This window comes from Dunckerocampus dactyliophorus, chromosome 14 (assembly GCF_027744805.1).
Source record: "Dunckerocampus dactyliophorus isolate RoL2022-P2 chromosome 14, RoL_Ddac_1.1, whole genome shotgun sequence".
Taxonomy (NCBI): Eukaryota; Metazoa; Chordata; class Actinopteri; order Syngnathiformes; family Syngnathidae; genus Dunckerocampus; species Dunckerocampus dactyliophorus.
In genome coordinates this window covers 22,645,581-22,664,388 of record NC_072832.1, presented here as the reverse complement: position 1 = coordinate 22,664,388, position 18,808 = coordinate 22,645,581, and the positions used below count along the sequence as shown (strand labels likewise).

The following is an 18,808-nucleotide window of genomic DNA, read 5'->3' as shown; positions in this document are numbered from 1 at the left end:
ATTGAAGCAATCAGCCTGTGGCATTGCCTGGGAGTTATGGAAGCCCAGATTTCCTTGATGCTTGCTGTCAGCTCCTTTGTTGTTGGGTCTGGTGCCCCTCATTTTCCTCTTGAGAATACCCCATAGATTCTCAATGGGGTTTAGGTCCGGTGAGTTGGCTGGCTAGTCAAGCACTGTGATGGCATGGGCATCAAACCAGGTTTTGGTGTTTCTGGCGGTATGGGCAGGGGCCAGGTCCTGCTGGAAGATTAAATCTGCATCTCCATACAGATCCTCAGCAGAAGGAATCATGAAGTCCTCTAAAACATTCTGGTAGACTGTTGCGGTGACCTTGGATTTTAGAAAGCAGAGTTTGCAAACACCTGCACCGGACATTGCACCCCAAATCATGACGGACTGCGGATATTTCACACTGGACCTCAGGCAGCTTGGGTTCTGTTCCTCACCCGTCTTCCTCCAAACCCTTGGACCTTGATTCCCAAATGAAAGGCACACTTTACTTTCATCGGAAAAGAGGACCTTAGACCACTAGCCAACAGTCCAGTCCTTCTCCTTGGCCCAGTGGAAACGCTTCCTACGTTGGCTCAGGTTCAGAAGTGGCTTGACCCGAGGAACCCGACAGTTGTAGCCCATCTCCCGGATGCGTCTGAATGTGGTGCTTTTGAAGCTGTGACTCCCGCCTCATTCCACTCTTTCTGGATCTCTGCCAGATTCTTCAATCTTCCCTGTTTGATAATCCGCTGAAGCCCACGGTCATCTCTTTTGCTGGTGCATCTTCTCCTGCCACATTTTGCCCTTCCTCTAGACTTTCCATAGATATGCTTGGACACAGCACTCTGTGAACAACCAGCCTCCTTAGCTATGAACTTTTGTGGCTTACCCATCCTATGGAGGGTATCAATGATGGTCTTCTGGCCAGTTGTCATGTCTGCAGTCTTCCCCATATTGAACCCAACTGAGACAATTGAACCAAACTGAAGCAATTTAATGACACCTGGGGAAGCCTGTGCAGGTGATTTGAGTTTAGTAGATGATTAGTGTGTGACACTCAGTTTAAAACGTTCATGCCCTGCAAAATTTGGGCTGATTTCTTCACAGTATTCTAATTTTTTGAATTCCTGTTTTCGTGGGTTTAATAAGCTGGAAGCCCAAATTATGTAAAAATAAACAAATAAACACTTGAAATCATTTAAATTGTGGGCCCTGAATCTATAATCTATGAAAGTTTAACTTTTTGAATGGAATTATGGAAATTAAACAACTTTTTCCATGACATTCTTATTGTTTGGAAAGGGTCTGTATAAATATAGTAAATGTATATATTTTTCTATATTTCTAGTAGGAGGTAGACCTTTAGGACTTGGTCATTTCAAAAGTAGATTGCAGGCTAAAAAAGTGTGAGCATCCCTGCACTAGATCCTAAGAGCTGCATCAAAAATGTTGTCATGATAAAAATGTGAATGCTCAGCAAGGTGAAGTGCACTGATAGGTATTGTTATTTTTGGAAATGCATATGTTGTCATCGTAACATATGCATCACATATTGCATTTGACATACTAAGATAAGACACGCTATATCTTTCTCAGTTGCCCTTTGCTGTCATCGGAATTCCTGCACATTTTTCCTGTCCAAACATGTTGTTGTGTGTGCGTCGTGTGTGTGCAGCGGAGGCGGCAGATGCTCAGTGGTGTTTCCTTTTAATGACACACTCCTTACCAGTGACCCGCCGCATTCCGCCAAGCCTGTGCTTGACAAGCAGATGCTCGGCATGTTTGGTGCTGAACACACCCACACGGATCCACTACTATAAAAATAACAACAACAATAGTAGAAGTAGTAGTAGTAGTAGATGGGAGTTACTCTACCTGTTTTCCATCAGTTCCCTTACAGCAGCAACACTGGGTCCTGCCCCAAGGTGAGTATAGTAAGGCCCTTCCTCCTTTTCAACGATTTGGTCTGCAGGAAAAAAAACATTCATATAACAATTCATATAACAAGACATCATGGTGGATTTATCTGAGGAGCACATCTCAGTACAGTGTTTCTCATACAGAACATTCATTTATTTGTGGCAGCGTGCCACGGATCAACAACACATTTGGCGCTTCCTTCAAAAAATTTTTTTTTAGATTTGGCGCAACCTGTTTGCCTTCACTCATAACCACATTATAATAGACTACAGTCATCCCTCTTTGGTTATTGTGGTTAATTTGTTCCAGATCCGACCGCAATAAGTGAATTTCCACGAAGTAGGATTCAATATCAATACATTGAATATTTTCATAGTTAGAGCATAGAAAACCTGTTTATGACTTTCTAAATTCAGGATTTGACATTATTAGAGCCCTGTAGACATGGAATAACACCCAAATAGTCACCTTTGCTCTCCTACTATTCTTTGTTTATATCACATTGCGCAGGCTACGAAATCACTGCAGGGACATAACAGATGTTATGCAAGCTACCAAGCTAACTAGTTAGCCTCTCCAATGTACTTATTCTAAACTTAAGAAAGTGATTCAAATGCAGTGGGGAAGAAGGACCAAAAAGCCAAAACTTACCACTTCCACACGGAATGAGAGGAGAACCTTTGTTTCACTCTCTCTCAGCCATGGCATGTCAGCTCGGCTGTGCTGGCTCAGTAGCCAGTCTCCATGCAGTGTGAAAGGTTATTTAATCCAACGTCCTGTTTCATAAAATTACTGATACACAGTGACCTTTCTTTCAATATTTTTGACCAATAGAAGGCCACAGTCAGTCACAAAACAGCAATCATTTATTAATTAATTATTTTTGGGTATATGAGATATTTGAACCGCGACATAGAGGGGGACGACTGTATCTGTGTAGCTTGTCGTTACCATTGAGTACAGTAGATGGCAACGTACTTCTGCTTCCTAACACACCTCATACGCACCTATCACCGCTGACTTGGACATGTGTCTAGCTATGCTAGTGTTGCAATGCATCTGTGCATCAATATAGTGAGATATTAGACGTATAGCAGTCCTGCGCCACTTTGCGACTTCCCTCTATCACGGCTTTTCAAAAATTTATTAACAGATCATGCCGTTTCGTGGTTGAGCGTAGCTGATTATGAGTCAAAAAGTATGTAGATTTCAGCAAATTTTACATATTTTTTGACTAAATGAAGCATTTTCAAGCATTAAAATGGCAAAAATGAAAAAACAAAATTTAAGGCATCAAAGACATGGTCATATGTAGTATTCTCCAGGGGTGACTGGGTGTCAGTAATGTTACATTGATGACAAAATAGCCACCGTAGGAAGTACTGTCCAGAACAGGAAGTAAAAAAAGAACAACAACAAGGAACTCCCCCATTGCTAAAGTGTGAGTCTATATTATGTCTTATTTATGTCTTAAATGGCGTATTTTCTCTTCTTATGTCTACTGTATTGGGTAACACGAGTGTAAGGGCGACTATAGAAGTGTTATTTCATGTCCAGAGGCCTCTAATAATGTTAAAAAACATATTTATAAGATCGTAAACAGGTTTTCTATGCTCTAACTACAAAAATATTCCATTAATAAATAAGGAATCCTACTTTGCGGAAGTTTACTTACCACGGTCAGGTCTGGAACCAATTAACCGAGGTACCACTGTACTGTATATCTAATGTGATATTAATATTTTTAATTACAGGCACAACTATTGTTGACAGCATCAACTCACCCATGCATTGACAGCCAGGAAGATCAGACAGTTTTTTGGAAGGTGTGTTGAGCAGGTTCTTTGTCGGTGTGTCCAGAAACGTCATGGGCGACTCCAGAAAGCTGTTGACACTGTTCTTGGATGGAGTCGACTCTGCAGAGTGGCCTGCATCTCCGTCAGTAGACGTAGACAAGACAGTGACGGGTCCTGACCTCTCCAGCTTGTAGTAACTCTGCTGGCTTGGGGGAGGGGACTGCCGAGCCCCTGAGAGGCCGTTAGCCAGACCAGGGTAGGCGGTGTGGCTGAGGTGAGCAGCGCCATTTGTGCTGGCGTTGGGATCAGCACCGTGCTGCAGCCCTGCACAGGGCTGAGCTACCTGAGTTAACAAACGCCTTTCACACGCCTGCCCTGGTCCTCCTGCTGCAGGATTGCTGTGGTGGTGAAGTGGGGGGTGAAGATAAGACAAGAGCGAGTTCTCCAGGCCTTGGTTGGTCCTTGAGAGAGGGTTGTAATGGTGAGTCTGGATGAGTTGCCTTGCTTCCTCTTGTGCTTCAGCCATGTATCTCTTCAGGTCAATTTGAGCCTGAGGCAGGAACAGGTTCCTCCGATGGGGAAGCCCTGACTTCCCAGGCGGGGGGATCTTCTTTCCTCTGCTTCTGTGTGATGCATCGCCGTTGGCCATGCCTTTTGAAAGGGGGGTTCTGCGATTGACTACCTCGTGTGGTCCCTCGTTAATCTTCTTCTTCCTGGGCTTTGAAGGGGTTGTTCTCGTCTTCTTTGCAGGCATCTTCTTCTGACTGGGTGTTAACTGTGAGCTGTAGTTGTATTTGATGGCTGACACGGGAGTCCCCCTAAGATGATTGCTCTCTGACAGCTGGCTCTGTCTGGACTGGATAATGAAGGCCAAGTCCGCCAGTTGAGCCGCCACCTCCTCCTCGTCTCGGTTCCTCCTCACCTTCGGTCTCTCCCAGAACTGATGTTCATGACCTTCACCGAGATCGACACTGTTGTATTCTGACTTGATGATGCGAGAGCCAAAGCTCGGATACGGCCTCCTGCAGGGTGATCCATCGTTGTCCTCTTTTGTGTTAGAGGTTGAACCCTTGCAAAGCTTGATGACATTCCCCTGTCTGGCCACAGGGGGGTGTATAACGGACGTCTGGTGAATCGGTGAGCTGATGACCGATACTTTGTTGTAGGGTTTGGCTTCTTGCGTGCTTGCGGGAGGTTCCCACTTCCTCTCAGCTTTAATGAACACTGGGGTACGTTGAGGTATAGCTGCCAGCTGAGTTAAGGCCTCAATGGCGATAGCCTGGTCAAAACTGAGATTCCTCTTCTCTGCCAGAGACTGCACGCTGGGTAACAAGTCATTTGAAGGAGGTTCACTCTTGATAGTCTGGGGAGTCTTCAGCAAGTCACTCCTAAAATCCTCAGACTTCTTCTTGATTAAGTGCAGATCTGGTGGCTCCGTTTTGATGCATCGAAGAGCAGAAGAACGTGCGCTGAAGAGTTTCTCCTCTAGTCCTCGCCTCTGCGTGACAGAGAGACACACCACTGCCGCCAACGTGGACAGAGGGTCTTCGCAGACCTCATCTACCTCGTTTAACTGAGTGGTGGTCGGTTCCTCATCACGCCCCCACGGCTCCTCTAGTTTGATTCTCTTCACCGGATCCGTGTCATACGTTGGAGTCTTGGGTCCATTCCGAGAGGGTATGGCTGCGATGATACTCCGCTGAGGCTGGGAGGCCATCATAGCCCTGTGATGCGCAGACATGGGGTCTGCCACATTAGCACCGTTGTGGCTCGTCTGGTTCTCTGTGGAACCATTGTGAAAGTTCACAGAAGCGCGTGCATGTTGTTGAAGTGCAGTGCTGCTCAGCTGCAGCCCGAGCTCTCGTTGCATAAGTGCATGCCGTCCGCCGAGGTCCGACGGCGGGTTGTGGCGAAGCGAGTTGGTGATGAGGGGAGTTTTTGTATGTTGTATGTGGCCTTCCTCCTCCTCGTCCACCTCTGCTGCAATGTAGGTGTCATCCATCGGTGCCGTCCCCTTGCCATTGAACGACTCACTTTCTGGAACCACCTAAGACAGAGAAACAATAAGATGACTCAACGTGGTGTGGTGGTGAGTGTGATTCAGCAAGGCAACAGACCGCCTCTCAGCGTGGCGAGGGCATCTGCTGCCTCCTCTAACAAGACTGTGCACAATATCGGGGCATGTGCCGGTGATGCAATGCCAGCAGAACACTGTGATAGTGCACCTTCAAGGCTGTGATTGGATCTCAGTGGCAGCAGAGAGAGGCAGACAACAACCAAATATTCAGACTCAGGTTCACTACTGCGTCGCGACTAGTGGGTCACTAGGGGCACATGTGCAGCGTGTTTGTACATGTAGATGCAAGCCAGGGAATGCATGCATGATATGAACACACATCTTGAAATGCATGCGGTTATTTCCTCAAATAGTAGCACTATAGACATATATTTGCTAAACTGCAGAGAGTACAAGTTGTCTAACTGGGTAAAGTAAAACAGGGGCAAAATATCACTGTGAGTTGTGAGTTTTGATGAGCCTGAAGGTCCTCTATGATGCAAAATTGACTTTTTAGTGACATTCTTACTCAGGCCGGGAATCTCAGGGTATAGTGCGACACGGCACGATGCACGGCACATTAATCCGTTCCAGGATGTCTCTCACCGAATCCATTTTTCCAAAAGAAATAATGTAAATCCAGTGAATCTGTTCCAGCAAGCCAAAAATTTTAACACAAAACTTAACACCATTTTATGGTTTTACATCCAGAAAACACTTCTAAATGCATCATTGACGAATGAAAGGGACAAATGAACATTTAAGGTTATTTTACCTTCATTGAAGACGTGATTATTGCAAAAGACACGCTGTGATCAACGAGCTCAACACGGACACCACCTTCCTATTTTGCCATTAGTTATTTCTTGAATTCAATAGTGTTTCTCACCTCAACCTTTTGTTTTTTTTTTTATCATGGCTGCAAAATAACCCAAAATGGAGCCAAATAAAGTGTCAGCATTTTGATAAAAAAGATGAGAAATGCTATTGAACAGCTCACGTCAAAAAACAAGGGTGGAGTCCGTGTTGACCTTGCTGCAACATCGTCTTTGTCTCAAATCTTTAATGAAGTTAAAAGTTACCTTCTCCACACAGAGATGCAAACCTAGATCTTCCCCATTTCCTGACTGTGTGGCCAACACACAGACCACTAGCCCACCGTGCGGCCCGTGTGACAATGCTTAATGCCCACAAATAGTGCTGACAGAGCATTCAGGGTTTAGTTACAGAAATGTAATCCACACATTCGCTGTTTGTTCTTAAACCTGATTGGACGTTAATAGATGCAGTCAATGAGGCAGATTCAAAAGGAAAATATGTTGTCTTGGTGGAAATGACATAACGATCATGTTGAATACTTTGAATGGGGACACATTTTTACTCAACACACACAGAAAATCTCAAGTATTTTCAAGTCATCAGACTGAAGTGCCGAGTCATTGATGTCAAAATCCAAGTCAAGGTGGGAGTCTTTGGCGATACTGTCAAGTTGAGTCCAAAGTCATCAAAATTGTGACTATAGTCTGACTCAAGTCCAAGTTGTGTGACACAAGTCCACACCTCTGTATATGTAAGAAGAACATAGTTCATAGTTCTTTTAAAAAAATGTAGGCTTTGCTACACATCTTAAAATGAAGCTCCGTCGCTGTCCGTCAGTCAGCTACAGACGTGGGAGCTGTCATTTTCATCATGTTGTTTATCTGCAGCAAAGAAGCTAACCTAGCATGATGTTAAAATGTGAGTGTAATGTTAGCATGGTAGCTAACATAGCTATGCTAGTGTTGCTAACATTTGTGCCCTCCCCCACTCAGCATGAGCTAGTACCAAGCATGAGTCTGCGCTTCTGATTATATAGGAGAAACGCCCATCCAGCTCTAATCAGTGTTTACCAGACTCATCAAGAACAAGCATCAGCTTCACCAGACCCCAATGAACCAACTGACCAGACATGAAAAAACTCTGTTTATCATATGTTCTTTTCATTCTTTTGCCTCACTCCAAACTACTACCCTATCTTAGCTTGACCTGCAAAGAAAGAATGCAGAGAGACATCCTGGACAACAATAGGTCTGCGTTTAAAGAGAGGAAGAGGTCGTTGGAGTGAAAAGAATGACTTCCCACATGTGATTGTTGCTGACAAAAAGCACAAACTTTTGTCAATTTTTCCCGTCTCTTGAGGAGAAAGGCATGAAAAGCGGGACGTGGGAGAGGGACCAACGCTGAGAGAGTTCATTTCAATTTGGATTTTTATACAATATTCTGTGTGTTCACCACCACGACCTCCAGTGACATGAGCAAACACGTGATTGAAGTAAACAAATGCTCAAAAGAGCACAAGGCATACCACGAGACATGCTCCAATTGTTATGGTATGATTATAAATATACAGTGGAACCTCGGTTTAGGTACGCCCCGGTTTTCGTAGGACTAGGTTTTCAACAAAAATGATTGCCACAATGTCCTGGTTTTAGTTCGCTGTCATTTAGTTTGTTTTAATTCGCTGTCTGGGTTACCGTATGACCAAACACTGCCCAAACAATGCATCCACACATTGGTGACTCACTCTCCGCAAAGAATGGATAGCGGCTCTAAAGTCGGGACAGATTCTGGCCAGTGAATCATTTAATCATCTTTGTTATATGTGTGTGTGTATGGTTTATTTGTTCATAGAACGCAGAACGTGGAGACATGCACCGGGTATCACAAGAGCAGCGATCGGTTGACACCGTGCCTTTTTAACACCAGAACCTGGGCTGCCGGCGAAAGGACTGTCGCGCACGCTCCATAGCTTGCCACGGCTGAAGACAAGAATGGACGTAAATAGTACCAGCCGTTATTTTGCAAGAAGGATGCAAAACTCCACAAAAGCCATGGCATTTGCAAATATGCAGAGCAGCTCTGAAGTCCAAAGGGAGCATGACATCTTGACCAGCCAGACCAACAGGCGAGTATGGTAACTTTTTTGCTTTGTAACTTGTTTACTTTGAAATGTTGCACCTCTGTTACCGACCTGAAGAATTTAAAAAACTATGCTCAGTCTGCAATGTTGAACGCTAACTACTGTTATGACATTTATGTATGGGATTGTTTACTTTTCCAAGCTAACACAGCATCTTCATTGCACCCATGTGACAAACAGTGCTATTTACTAGGAATGTAAATCTCTTTGTGCTAGGCACATCTAGATACATGGGTTAAGATACAATTAAAAAACTATATATTTTAAAAACACGATTTCATACACTGTACAAATGATACAATTCGATACGATTCAGTGGTTACATTTGTTGATGTAGACATTAATCTTACATTATAAAATAAAGAAGCCAGTTGTACAGAAGTGGCATTACAGTATATAAAAGTCACGGGTCCTTGAACACACCATCTAACTTTTTCCCCTTTTTCTTTCACCTCATATTTGGTCCCGAATGCTGATACTATGTCGGAATGTATAAAGTAAGATCTGATGATGTGTTATTGTGCATATTTGTTTGGCTCACAACCTCTCTGAAAAACAAGCCCAGGCTCGTACTGGTGGATGGTGGGTCTGTATTCGTTTCGTGCTTTTAATTTGTTGTTGTTCCTGTCTTAGTTTTACATAGTACATATATATACAATAAATAAGATCAATTAGATGGTTAGAATGTACACATGTTTTGTTGATGTGTTGAAAACCTTTCCCGGTTTTTAGTCATGCTAAGCCACGGCGCACGCACGACAGTTGTTTCGATGTCAGCCCAGGCTCTTGCATTGTTTAAGATACGGACTGTCAACTGGTTCCTAGTTAACACATGTTGTAAGGGGAAAGAGAAAGTGAGGCGGGTCAGTGTGTGTAATGATGATTGCACATGCTGCTTAAGTCAGACTTTTTGGAATTCATGATGATTGTACTGTGCCATAAAAGTAAGATGTTGAACAGAGCATTAGGTTCCAATAATAATGTTGTTAGCAGTTGCCTTGCCTTGAAGCATTTCAGTAAATGTTTTCCTTTCTTCTTTACCTTGCATGGACCAAGAAGGAAGAAGCCATTAAATTTTAGTAGTGGATCCGGATCTGCAAACCATTAAATTTTGTTATCATTGTGGAAATTGCAGTTTCACACAGTAAACGACGGTAAACGTCTCTTTGTTTTCTTTGGCCAGGAATTTGTAATGTGCATCAGGGCCACCTACAGCTATGGCGCACACTTGAGCTGTTTGACAAATGACGCTAAATCCATTGCAATAATCCGTAGGAAAACAGTGCGGCTAGAAGTGGTAATACCAGACAAAATGATGAATATTGCTGGAGCCGCTTTATCACCCAATGTTTCCACTGATGTGATCCTTCTCTAATCCATCACACGCCGCACTGAAAGCGTGCTCTTTACAGCCTTGCACCATGAAAAACACTGTCTACACTTTCACTGACTTATATTTTATATCAATATAAAAATGTGTATGTATTTTATTTGTAATTTATGTTTATTTCACAGCAGAACATGTCCAACGATGCTGTTGCCTCATGTGAAAAGGTTTTATTTTGTGCCTGACAGTGTTGATGATAGTCAGCGGTTAACATACATAGCAGTAAACATTTATTCGTGTTTGGACCGCCACAAATAGATTTTGCACGACCTGTCCACTTTTGCTCATAACACATTATAATGGGACTGTCTGTGAATGGCATAGTAAATCTGCTTCTTAACACACCTCATACGCACCTGGGGCCTCACTTGTAAAACTGTGTGTGGAAATCTGACTAAAAGTGGCGTACGCACACGCAATTTGTGGTTCACAGATTCCACCTTGAGGAGAAACGTGCCTATGCAACTCAAGTTACGGCCTATCCACGCCTCCACTTTGCCATAGACAGTCAATGTAAAGCAAAGTGAGTCGTGGATGTGGTGTCCATATTTAAAGAGCCTTGATTGCATTGGAATCACGGCTGGTGGGAAGACGACAAGCATGAAGAAGCGGACTTTCACGAAAATGGAGGTGGAAATCCTGAAAAAAGTATTATATTTGAAAGACACAGCAGTGGCAAACAAATAAATCAAAGATTGAGTGACAGCACGTCCGCTGCCATCTGTGTGAATGGAGCAGAGCCAATGAGGCAAAAAAAAAAAAACAAAACTAAAAAATGGAACACAATTCCATTTTTAGCGAGGATGTTTCTACATTTTTCCTAATTGATACCACATTTTAGATGAATATAAGCTTAGCAAAATCTGTTTCATTTAAAGGAAGCCGCAAAGACTCAAAAACGGGGATGAAGTTATGTCAAAAATGAATTGCTGTAATTCCAGACGGATAGTTTAAAAATATTTAATTTCATTTATGACATTAACATCATCACACTTTTAGGTATATTAGAATTATTTTATGAGGAACTATTGTGTGTTAATTCAAAGCACAAAAAAAGAAAAGTAAAGAGTAAGTTTACGCACAAGGCCTGCTTGCCACACAAAAAAAGGCCGTCCATGGTAAATTAATGTTGCTATTGGTGACATACTTGACATATGCAACAAAAAACTGTTTTATTTTTTTCCGGAGCACTGAGGACATATTAACTTTGTGTCTTGTAAACTTAAACCCTACACAATTATTTAATTGACAACCCGATGTTTGGTATATTAATGGAACACATAACATTATCATGATTATAAAATAAAATGATGAAGAGTTCAAGCGCTGCGCTGTGTTTTTCATACATCTTTCAGTCGGGATACTAATGGTGTTTGTGATAAATGACAAGTCATATCCATCAGTGTCATGTCAAATAACAACATTTTCCACAAATGTTTTAAGTCAATAACAGCGTGATGTTTTCATGCAATGACGGATAAAATGTTATTGGCTTCTAATGCATATTTATTTCTCACAAGTGATTTCACCTGGCCACTTAAAATGTGCGTCGACCTTTTGCCATGTCTCCAAAAAGTGTGTACGCCAACTACAAAGGTGGCGTACCGGTCCGCACATTCTCATATCAAGTTGTGCTATACTTTGTGTGGAAAACGGCCCAAGCAACTTTTCCATGCCATTTTGTGCGTACGCAAGCTTTATAGATGAGGCCCCTGGTCTGCTAGAGAGTAAGAAACTGTATCCAACTTAGCAACTTTGTCGCTATAGTTAGAGAGTATTGAGACCCCTCTAGATCAGGGATGTCCTAACCTTTTCCACGGAGGGCCACATAGTGAAAAATGATAAGATGCAACTTTGCCACTAAGATATTTTGTATTTCCAAGAAAAAGCTTAATGTCAGCTTTGTTATATCGGTAAAAAAGCCTATTATTAGTATCAACTTCTCTATTTTTCCCATTTTTGCTTAGTTTTTTATTTTTTACATTTTCTAAATATTTCAACTTTCTTCTTAAATAAATACAATTTCTTCTGGTAATATTATGACTTGAGTCCAATAATATTACAGCTTTATTCCCATAACATTATATGTTTTTGGCCAACCTAATTTTCCAAAAAGTATTTTGTTTTGTTTGTTCCTTATAATATTATGACTTTTCAAAATTTATTTTTTCTTTCAACTCTATGCTCCTTTTTTAATTTTCCAACTACAGTCGTCACTCACTATATTGTGTTTTTTCATAAATTAATTCATTAAAAATTATTGTTGTTTTCAGCCGTAGCATGTCCAACAAGATAGAGTGAACAAAAAAAATTCCCCCATTCCGTGTGGAAGTGGTAAGTTTTTGGCTTCTTTGTCCTTCTTCCCCACTCCGTTTGGAAAACTTTCTTAAGTTTAGAATAAGTAAATTAGAGAGACAAAGAGAGGCCGTCTCTTATGTCCTTGCAGGGATCCTGTAGCCTGCACAATGTGGTGTAAACGACAAATAATATGAGTGTAAAGGTGACTATGTGGATGTTATTTTGTGTCTACAGGGCAAATTCTGTTTATTAATATTGAATCCTACTTGGAGGAAATTCACTTATCGCTGTTGGGTGCTAAAGCAATTTACACAATAAACAAGGGGCAACTGTATTTCAACTTTATTTGTAAATTTTCTTCTCGTACTTCTGACTTTATTCCCATAATATTTTGACTTTATTCTTGTAATATTATGGCTTTTTCTCCAAACTAATTTTCCAAAAATTACAACTTTATTCATTGTTTTGTTTGTTTCTCATAATCCATCCATCCATCCATCCATCCATTCCCAAGTTCCCCTGAAATCAATCAAAAATGTAGTCCAATGCTGAAAAGACGGTTGAGGAAAGCTGGGCTCCAAACACAAGGGAGGATAGTGCTTTGTTGTGGGGGGAGGTAGGCTGGGGTTGGTATCTGTCACGAAAAACTGCTTTCAATGACAAAGCACTGCTGGCCGTCTTCCAGCGCTGCAGCAGACCCACGCGTGTCTCCTCCGTACAGTATGTGTGCAACTTTGTGCAGGAAAAGCTTGCATCAAAGTGCAGCCTCTGTTTTTAATTCAGCTGCTTTTGGCTGTGCTATAAAAAGGTTTGGAAATGCTGTACATATTCATGTGCTCACACGGATATTTTCATAAACGCACCACTCCCCCACTGTTGAAATCCACACAAGATGAGGTTTAAAAAAATGCCTGCCCACATTCAGTGGCTGTCGTGCACATTTTTCCCAATCAGAAACCATAAAAGCTTTAATATCATTATAGTCATGTACAGTATTAGCTGTACAATGTGTACATTATCATTATCAAATCAGTGCACACTTCCATGGAGGAAGTATGAGGGAAATATGTTTTTTTTCAACGTATACCGCTTGCACGAAATTAAACAAACACCCATGAGTAGGGGTGTCACAAGCCCTCGCAAGATTAGAACGTGACAGCATTTCTGATTCAGAAAAAAAAGTATCATGGGCACTAGACCTGGGACGATAATAAATAAATAAATGAATCGCACAATCAATTAAAATGAACTCAATAAATGTGCTGGCCATGACATGTTGCCATGTGCATGCGTGTCTGTTTTCCTCGTCTCCCGCCTCCAATCAGGCAGGAAGAGAGTTTACTCTGTGCATTGGTTTCAGCACCTTGGCACGTTCCACAGAACAACGGCGTGAACAGAGTGAGCCCTTTTGTCAGTCATACAGTCTCTTTGTTTTGGTGGGTGGAGGCGGGACCGCTAGCATACACACAGAGTGACAAGAGTGGAATATAGTAGAAATTAAATTAGGAAATTGAAATATATTGTCATTGATTTTGTCATTATATTTTTTCACAGTATTTTTCTTAAAAGTAATGATAGACCTTTAACACTAGAAGTCCAAGGGGTTTCTTACTCCTGCTGCCATGTCCAGTAGACAGCCAAAAGGCTGTGTGGTGTAAAATTAATAACTCAATAACCTAAAATGTTCCACCTTTGTTTTGTCAACGCAGCCATTACCTGCCAGAATAGCGCTTCACAGATGATGGATGACCGATTCTCTGAATGTATTATGATATTAGTGCAAAACTACTCCAGCCACTTCGCTGTCCTTTGGGCATGAAAGTTAGAAAAGCCAAATGGCTGAGGTGTGGGACAAGCAACCTTGCTGATTTTAACAAGCCATTTCTGCAAATATGGTGCCTCATGTAGTTGGGACTTTACAGCAGGAGATGGTGGACATCTGTAACTTCAATCTGAGCAACATTTGTGGGCGTTTCTATGCAAAGTTTATAAGTTTATAGACTTTGCGTTCCTTCTCCTCACGATAACAGCATTTCATTCACATTATGTCAATTTCTGCTAGATTCCGTGTTTAACAGTAAATTATGTTTTTATTGGCCAATTCCGTGATTCTGAGAAATCACAGGTCCCTAAAAGGCCTACAAGAGTGTGGATGAGAGGCGAAAGAGCATAGAAAATATGCGTTTTAAAAATATGCATATTCATGTGGCCCTTGCCTTAATTACACAGGTCTCTGGAGGGATCAGGCTGAGTCTTTGTGTTTGCATGAGGTCGACTACAGCCGCTCGCAGGGTAACGTGTGTACTGTTTTAAAATGCGCACATTGGCTCCTTCTTGTACCTCAGACGCACGTGTGCAACTGCTGTGCTTTAAAGAACTGACAAAAGACTCACTGGGGCAGTTCAGACGCCCAAACAAACGCTTGGAGACCAAACCCTGGCAACAGACGCTCATACCCTAAAACAAACCTCTCTGGGAGATGCGTCTCCAGGGAGCTTTGGAGTTTCCCCAGCACAGGCTCACAAACACAGATGCATCTTTGCATTTCTGTGTTGTTTAAGTTGCACATGAATGGCGGTCCACACCTCGTAACACTTGCAGACAGACAGCATGCCCTCTTCCTGGCTCAGAGTGAAAGTAGTAGTGGTTTGTGTGTGAGTGCTTCGCTGCGCACGTGAGAATTTCCTTCATTCACTCGAGCGCGTTTCCTGACTCGCAGAGCAGAAAACACACAAGATGTGGAGAAATCTGAGCATCATGGCCGTTATAAGAGGTGAAAACCTGCAGTAACGAGGGGAGGCGAACACAGTTAGCGTTGGTGCTGTTAGGGTTACAAAGCACACTGCCTCCCTGCTTAAACAGCAGGTGTACAAGTACGGCTCTTGAAAACACTGCAAGGGGCGACAAGAGGGGGCTGAAAATAGTATGAAAAGATGTGCCAACAAAGCACCTTGTTGCTGACTTTGAATTGACTCCTTTTAAACCCACCTGGAGAAGACAAGGCAAACACAGACGCCCAGGGTCCTCAGTCAGAAGAATCCAAAATAAAGCCAAATCCAGGGTGGCAGAGGGATGAGCTCCACTCCGCTGCAAGACAACAGCCACTCTGTCACAAACTCAGGCGGCTTTTTTTCCTTGTCTGTCCCGGGAGGAAGCCCCTCCGCTTTCGGCAGCATATCACCCCCCCACCCCCCCAAAAGGTATTGGTGGCCATCTTGCTTTTCTGCCTCAAAAGAAAGGCTACAGTAGCCAAGCACAGGGTGAGCTCACGGGAGTCATGACAAGGGTGACTGTGGTTGGCCGTAGCAAAACACTGCTACAGCTGAAGGGCATGCACGCACACACATGTACACACTTGGACGCACACAGATGTATAGACACACACACACATACACATATGAGATGCCTTTGGCAGGGGCAGACGGGGTTCATCAGCCAATGGCGTGAGGACCTTAGCGGCTTGTAAATTATCTTCCATGCCTAGACTCTCCTAAACAAAGGATCCCCTATGTGGGCTTTTTACTCCAGCAACACACGCAGGGATCGGAGGCAAGCTGCGGACTGGAGACTGCACACACGCTGGATCTGGCTAGAAGGAAAACAACTCTGTGACTCAACCATGTTAACCCCTTAGGCACCACGCAGCAAGCTCAAGTAGCAGCTGGAACATTTGCACTGACTAGGGATTTGACTCATTTGAGCTAATCAATTGTTGGGAAAATTATGAATATTTCATAAAAAATAATAATTTTAATGGGATGAGGAATCTCTGAATGCTCTGAACTCCTGTTTTTCGGCCAGCAGACTACTGTAACTACAGGGCGTTAATTTACGTACTGCAACTGCAAAGAGGACAGGGCATTAACAAAATGTAAAAACTCATTACATCAAATTTTCTAAACGTTAATAATGTTCTGGAGTGCATGAGAAAGTGGAAAGGAAAACATAACACTGTTAGATATGTTAACAAGTACAGTCAAACCTCAATTTTCGTATTCATCACCAAAATTTAGCCTTGATTTTCGTATAGTATTGCTGTCTGTTTGCTGTGTACTGTGTAGTTCCGGAGAAGCGAGTACCCAAACAAACCCAAGTGTCTCACCGTCTGTGCATTTTTTTTATTGAGCGTGACTGCTAACTAACCCATCATGGGGCCAAAGAAAGTTACGAGTGCCAGCAATTTGTTAACAAAGGCGAGAAACACTATTGAATACGATCCCGCCAGCATATACAGGAAGTCTGCATCAACAATAAGTCCCACCCATAAGTCGTTTAGAAGTATTTCGAATTGTTTTCTGCATGTAAAACTATAATTATTTTCTATAAAATGTACACTAAGTCCTCTACTAACAAACATCCGACGTGCGAACATTCGGAGATACGAACACAAGCCGACTAGTCTATATTTTCATGTGTTTTGCCTTATAAGTCAATATAAGCAGAGGGCAGAGGGCACTGTGACACTGCTAATGAGACCAACAAATACAGGAAGATGAGGAAGAGGAGAGAGGAAGACTAAGAGTTTTATGACACAACCGGGACAGAGCGTGTGATTAAAGTTTATGAAGAGTTAATAGGCCTGCTTAATTCTACACCACCCACAGAACACTACCTCTTTTAGAAGAGTCTAACGACCACGACCATTTGTCCTTTTTTTCCAATATCTCCTCCTGCTCCAACTCCACCACAACGACGTATGCTCGACCACTCCTCTTCAAAGGTAAATAACATTTATCATTACGTATTATTATATCATTTTTATTATTGTTTTTTTTATTAATTATCCTCGTTTAATATTACTACTGCATCCAAACTCATATTTACATACATACGCATATACTGTATATGTATACACGTACATGTAGTACCTATATCATTGGTAATATTACCTTTTCCCCTACTTAAGAACAATTCGACATAAGAACGGTCGTCTGCAACCAATTGTGTTTGTTAGTTGGGGACTTAATGTTTTTTTGGTTAATACTTTTGGGTGTCTGGAACATATTAATTGGATTTATATTTATATTGCCTTATTATATAATATTGCCTCGGTTTTCGTCAAACCTTTTGAAACAAATTAACATAAAAAACCGAGGCAACTCTGTACTGCAGTGGTGTCATAAAATCTCATGTCACAAGGTCGAGATTAAAACATGGCAAGATTTCTTGTTTGTGGGCAGTAGGCCTGGGAAAATAATCAATTGATCAATTAATCACACAATAAATGAAAATGAACTGGATAATTTTGCTGTCCTCAATATATTGCAATGTGCATGCGTGTCTGTCTTCCTCGTCTCTCACCTCCAAACAGGCAGGAAGAGAGTTCACTCTGTGCTTTTGTTCCACAGAATAACGGCATGAACAGAGTGAGCCCTTTTGTCAGTTATACAGTCTCTTTGCTAGCATGGCCGCTAGCATACACACAGAGTGCAGAAGAGTGTAACCTAGCAGAAATTAAATGAGTAGATTGTAATATATTGTTATATATTTTTGATATTTTTCATTGCACTTCTGTCTTCGTCTCGTCCTCGTAGAACCAGTCTCGGGTACCATCTTGTCTTGTGACACTCCCACTGTACTGTATCTTAAAAAATGAAATGCATGAAAAGCATCTGCATATTTAGTGTCCTACCAACTAAAAGGTATTTTTGTGGGCTTTTCACACAGCAGACAGCACAACATGAGAAAGTGTGTGGTGGTGTTCAAATGCTCTCAAGCAAAATACTTGCTCTCACATGACTCTGGCCTCTTTTCGGAAACCACTTCTCCTGACTTAAGACATGTGATCTATGACACAACAATAAAGTATTATCGGGTGTCCCATCAGTCACAGCGTGCAAGCTCTTTGTGACATCGCACATGGCAACATATAACCTTCTTGTAGAAGATTTTGAGGCACCAAACAGAAAGACAAAGAGCAAAAAGTTTAAAAGCAGCCATGTGGTAGAGAGACGTCAGGGTCACACCAGGACAACGTGAGAGAAGTTGGAGCGTGTGGCTGTGAGAGGCCACCTCAGCTTAGAGGAAAACAATGTGCAACACACATTGAGGAAATCATTGTTTTGTGTTTCCACTACCCACTATGAGCAGGAAGTCATATTGATCATGTATGGCCTGAGAATACTTATTCACGTATGTTCTTACAAAAGAACACAACAAGGACTCTTGGAACTGGTGTAGTGGTTCACATAGCTGACACAACTCGCACTACATGAGTTCATCAGCTGCGATGAGTGTTGAAACGGTACATTTCGGCCGGTGCCTTTCCACCTAAGTCCTGTCGGTGTCAGTAGGGCACGTTTCAAACTGTTGTCGACGGTCTAAAACAGGTGTCAGTAAGTGGCGGACCGCGGTCCATAGAGAACACAGGGAATGTGCACAAAAAAACCCGCAAGATTTTA

At 42.3% G+C, this 18,808-nt stretch overlaps 1 protein-coding gene across 2 annotated transcripts in view; it reads right to left on the bottom strand.

Moving 5' to 3' along the window:
• Positions 1-18,808, bottom strand: part of tet1 (tet methylcytosine dioxygenase 1) — a 55,146-nt gene that overhangs the window by 12,222 nt on the left and 24,116 nt on the right. For both annotated transcript variants that reach the window (XM_054798005.1, XM_054798003.1), the window contains exons 3-4: positions 3,696-5,754; positions 1,867-1,957 (exon numbers count right to left, since the gene is read on the bottom strand). In XM_054798005.1, coding sequence (XP_054653980.1) covers positions 1,867-1,957; positions 3,696-5,754 — 2,150 coding nt within the window. The remainder of the gene's footprint in view (positions 1-1,866; positions 1,958-3,695; positions 5,755-18,808) is intronic.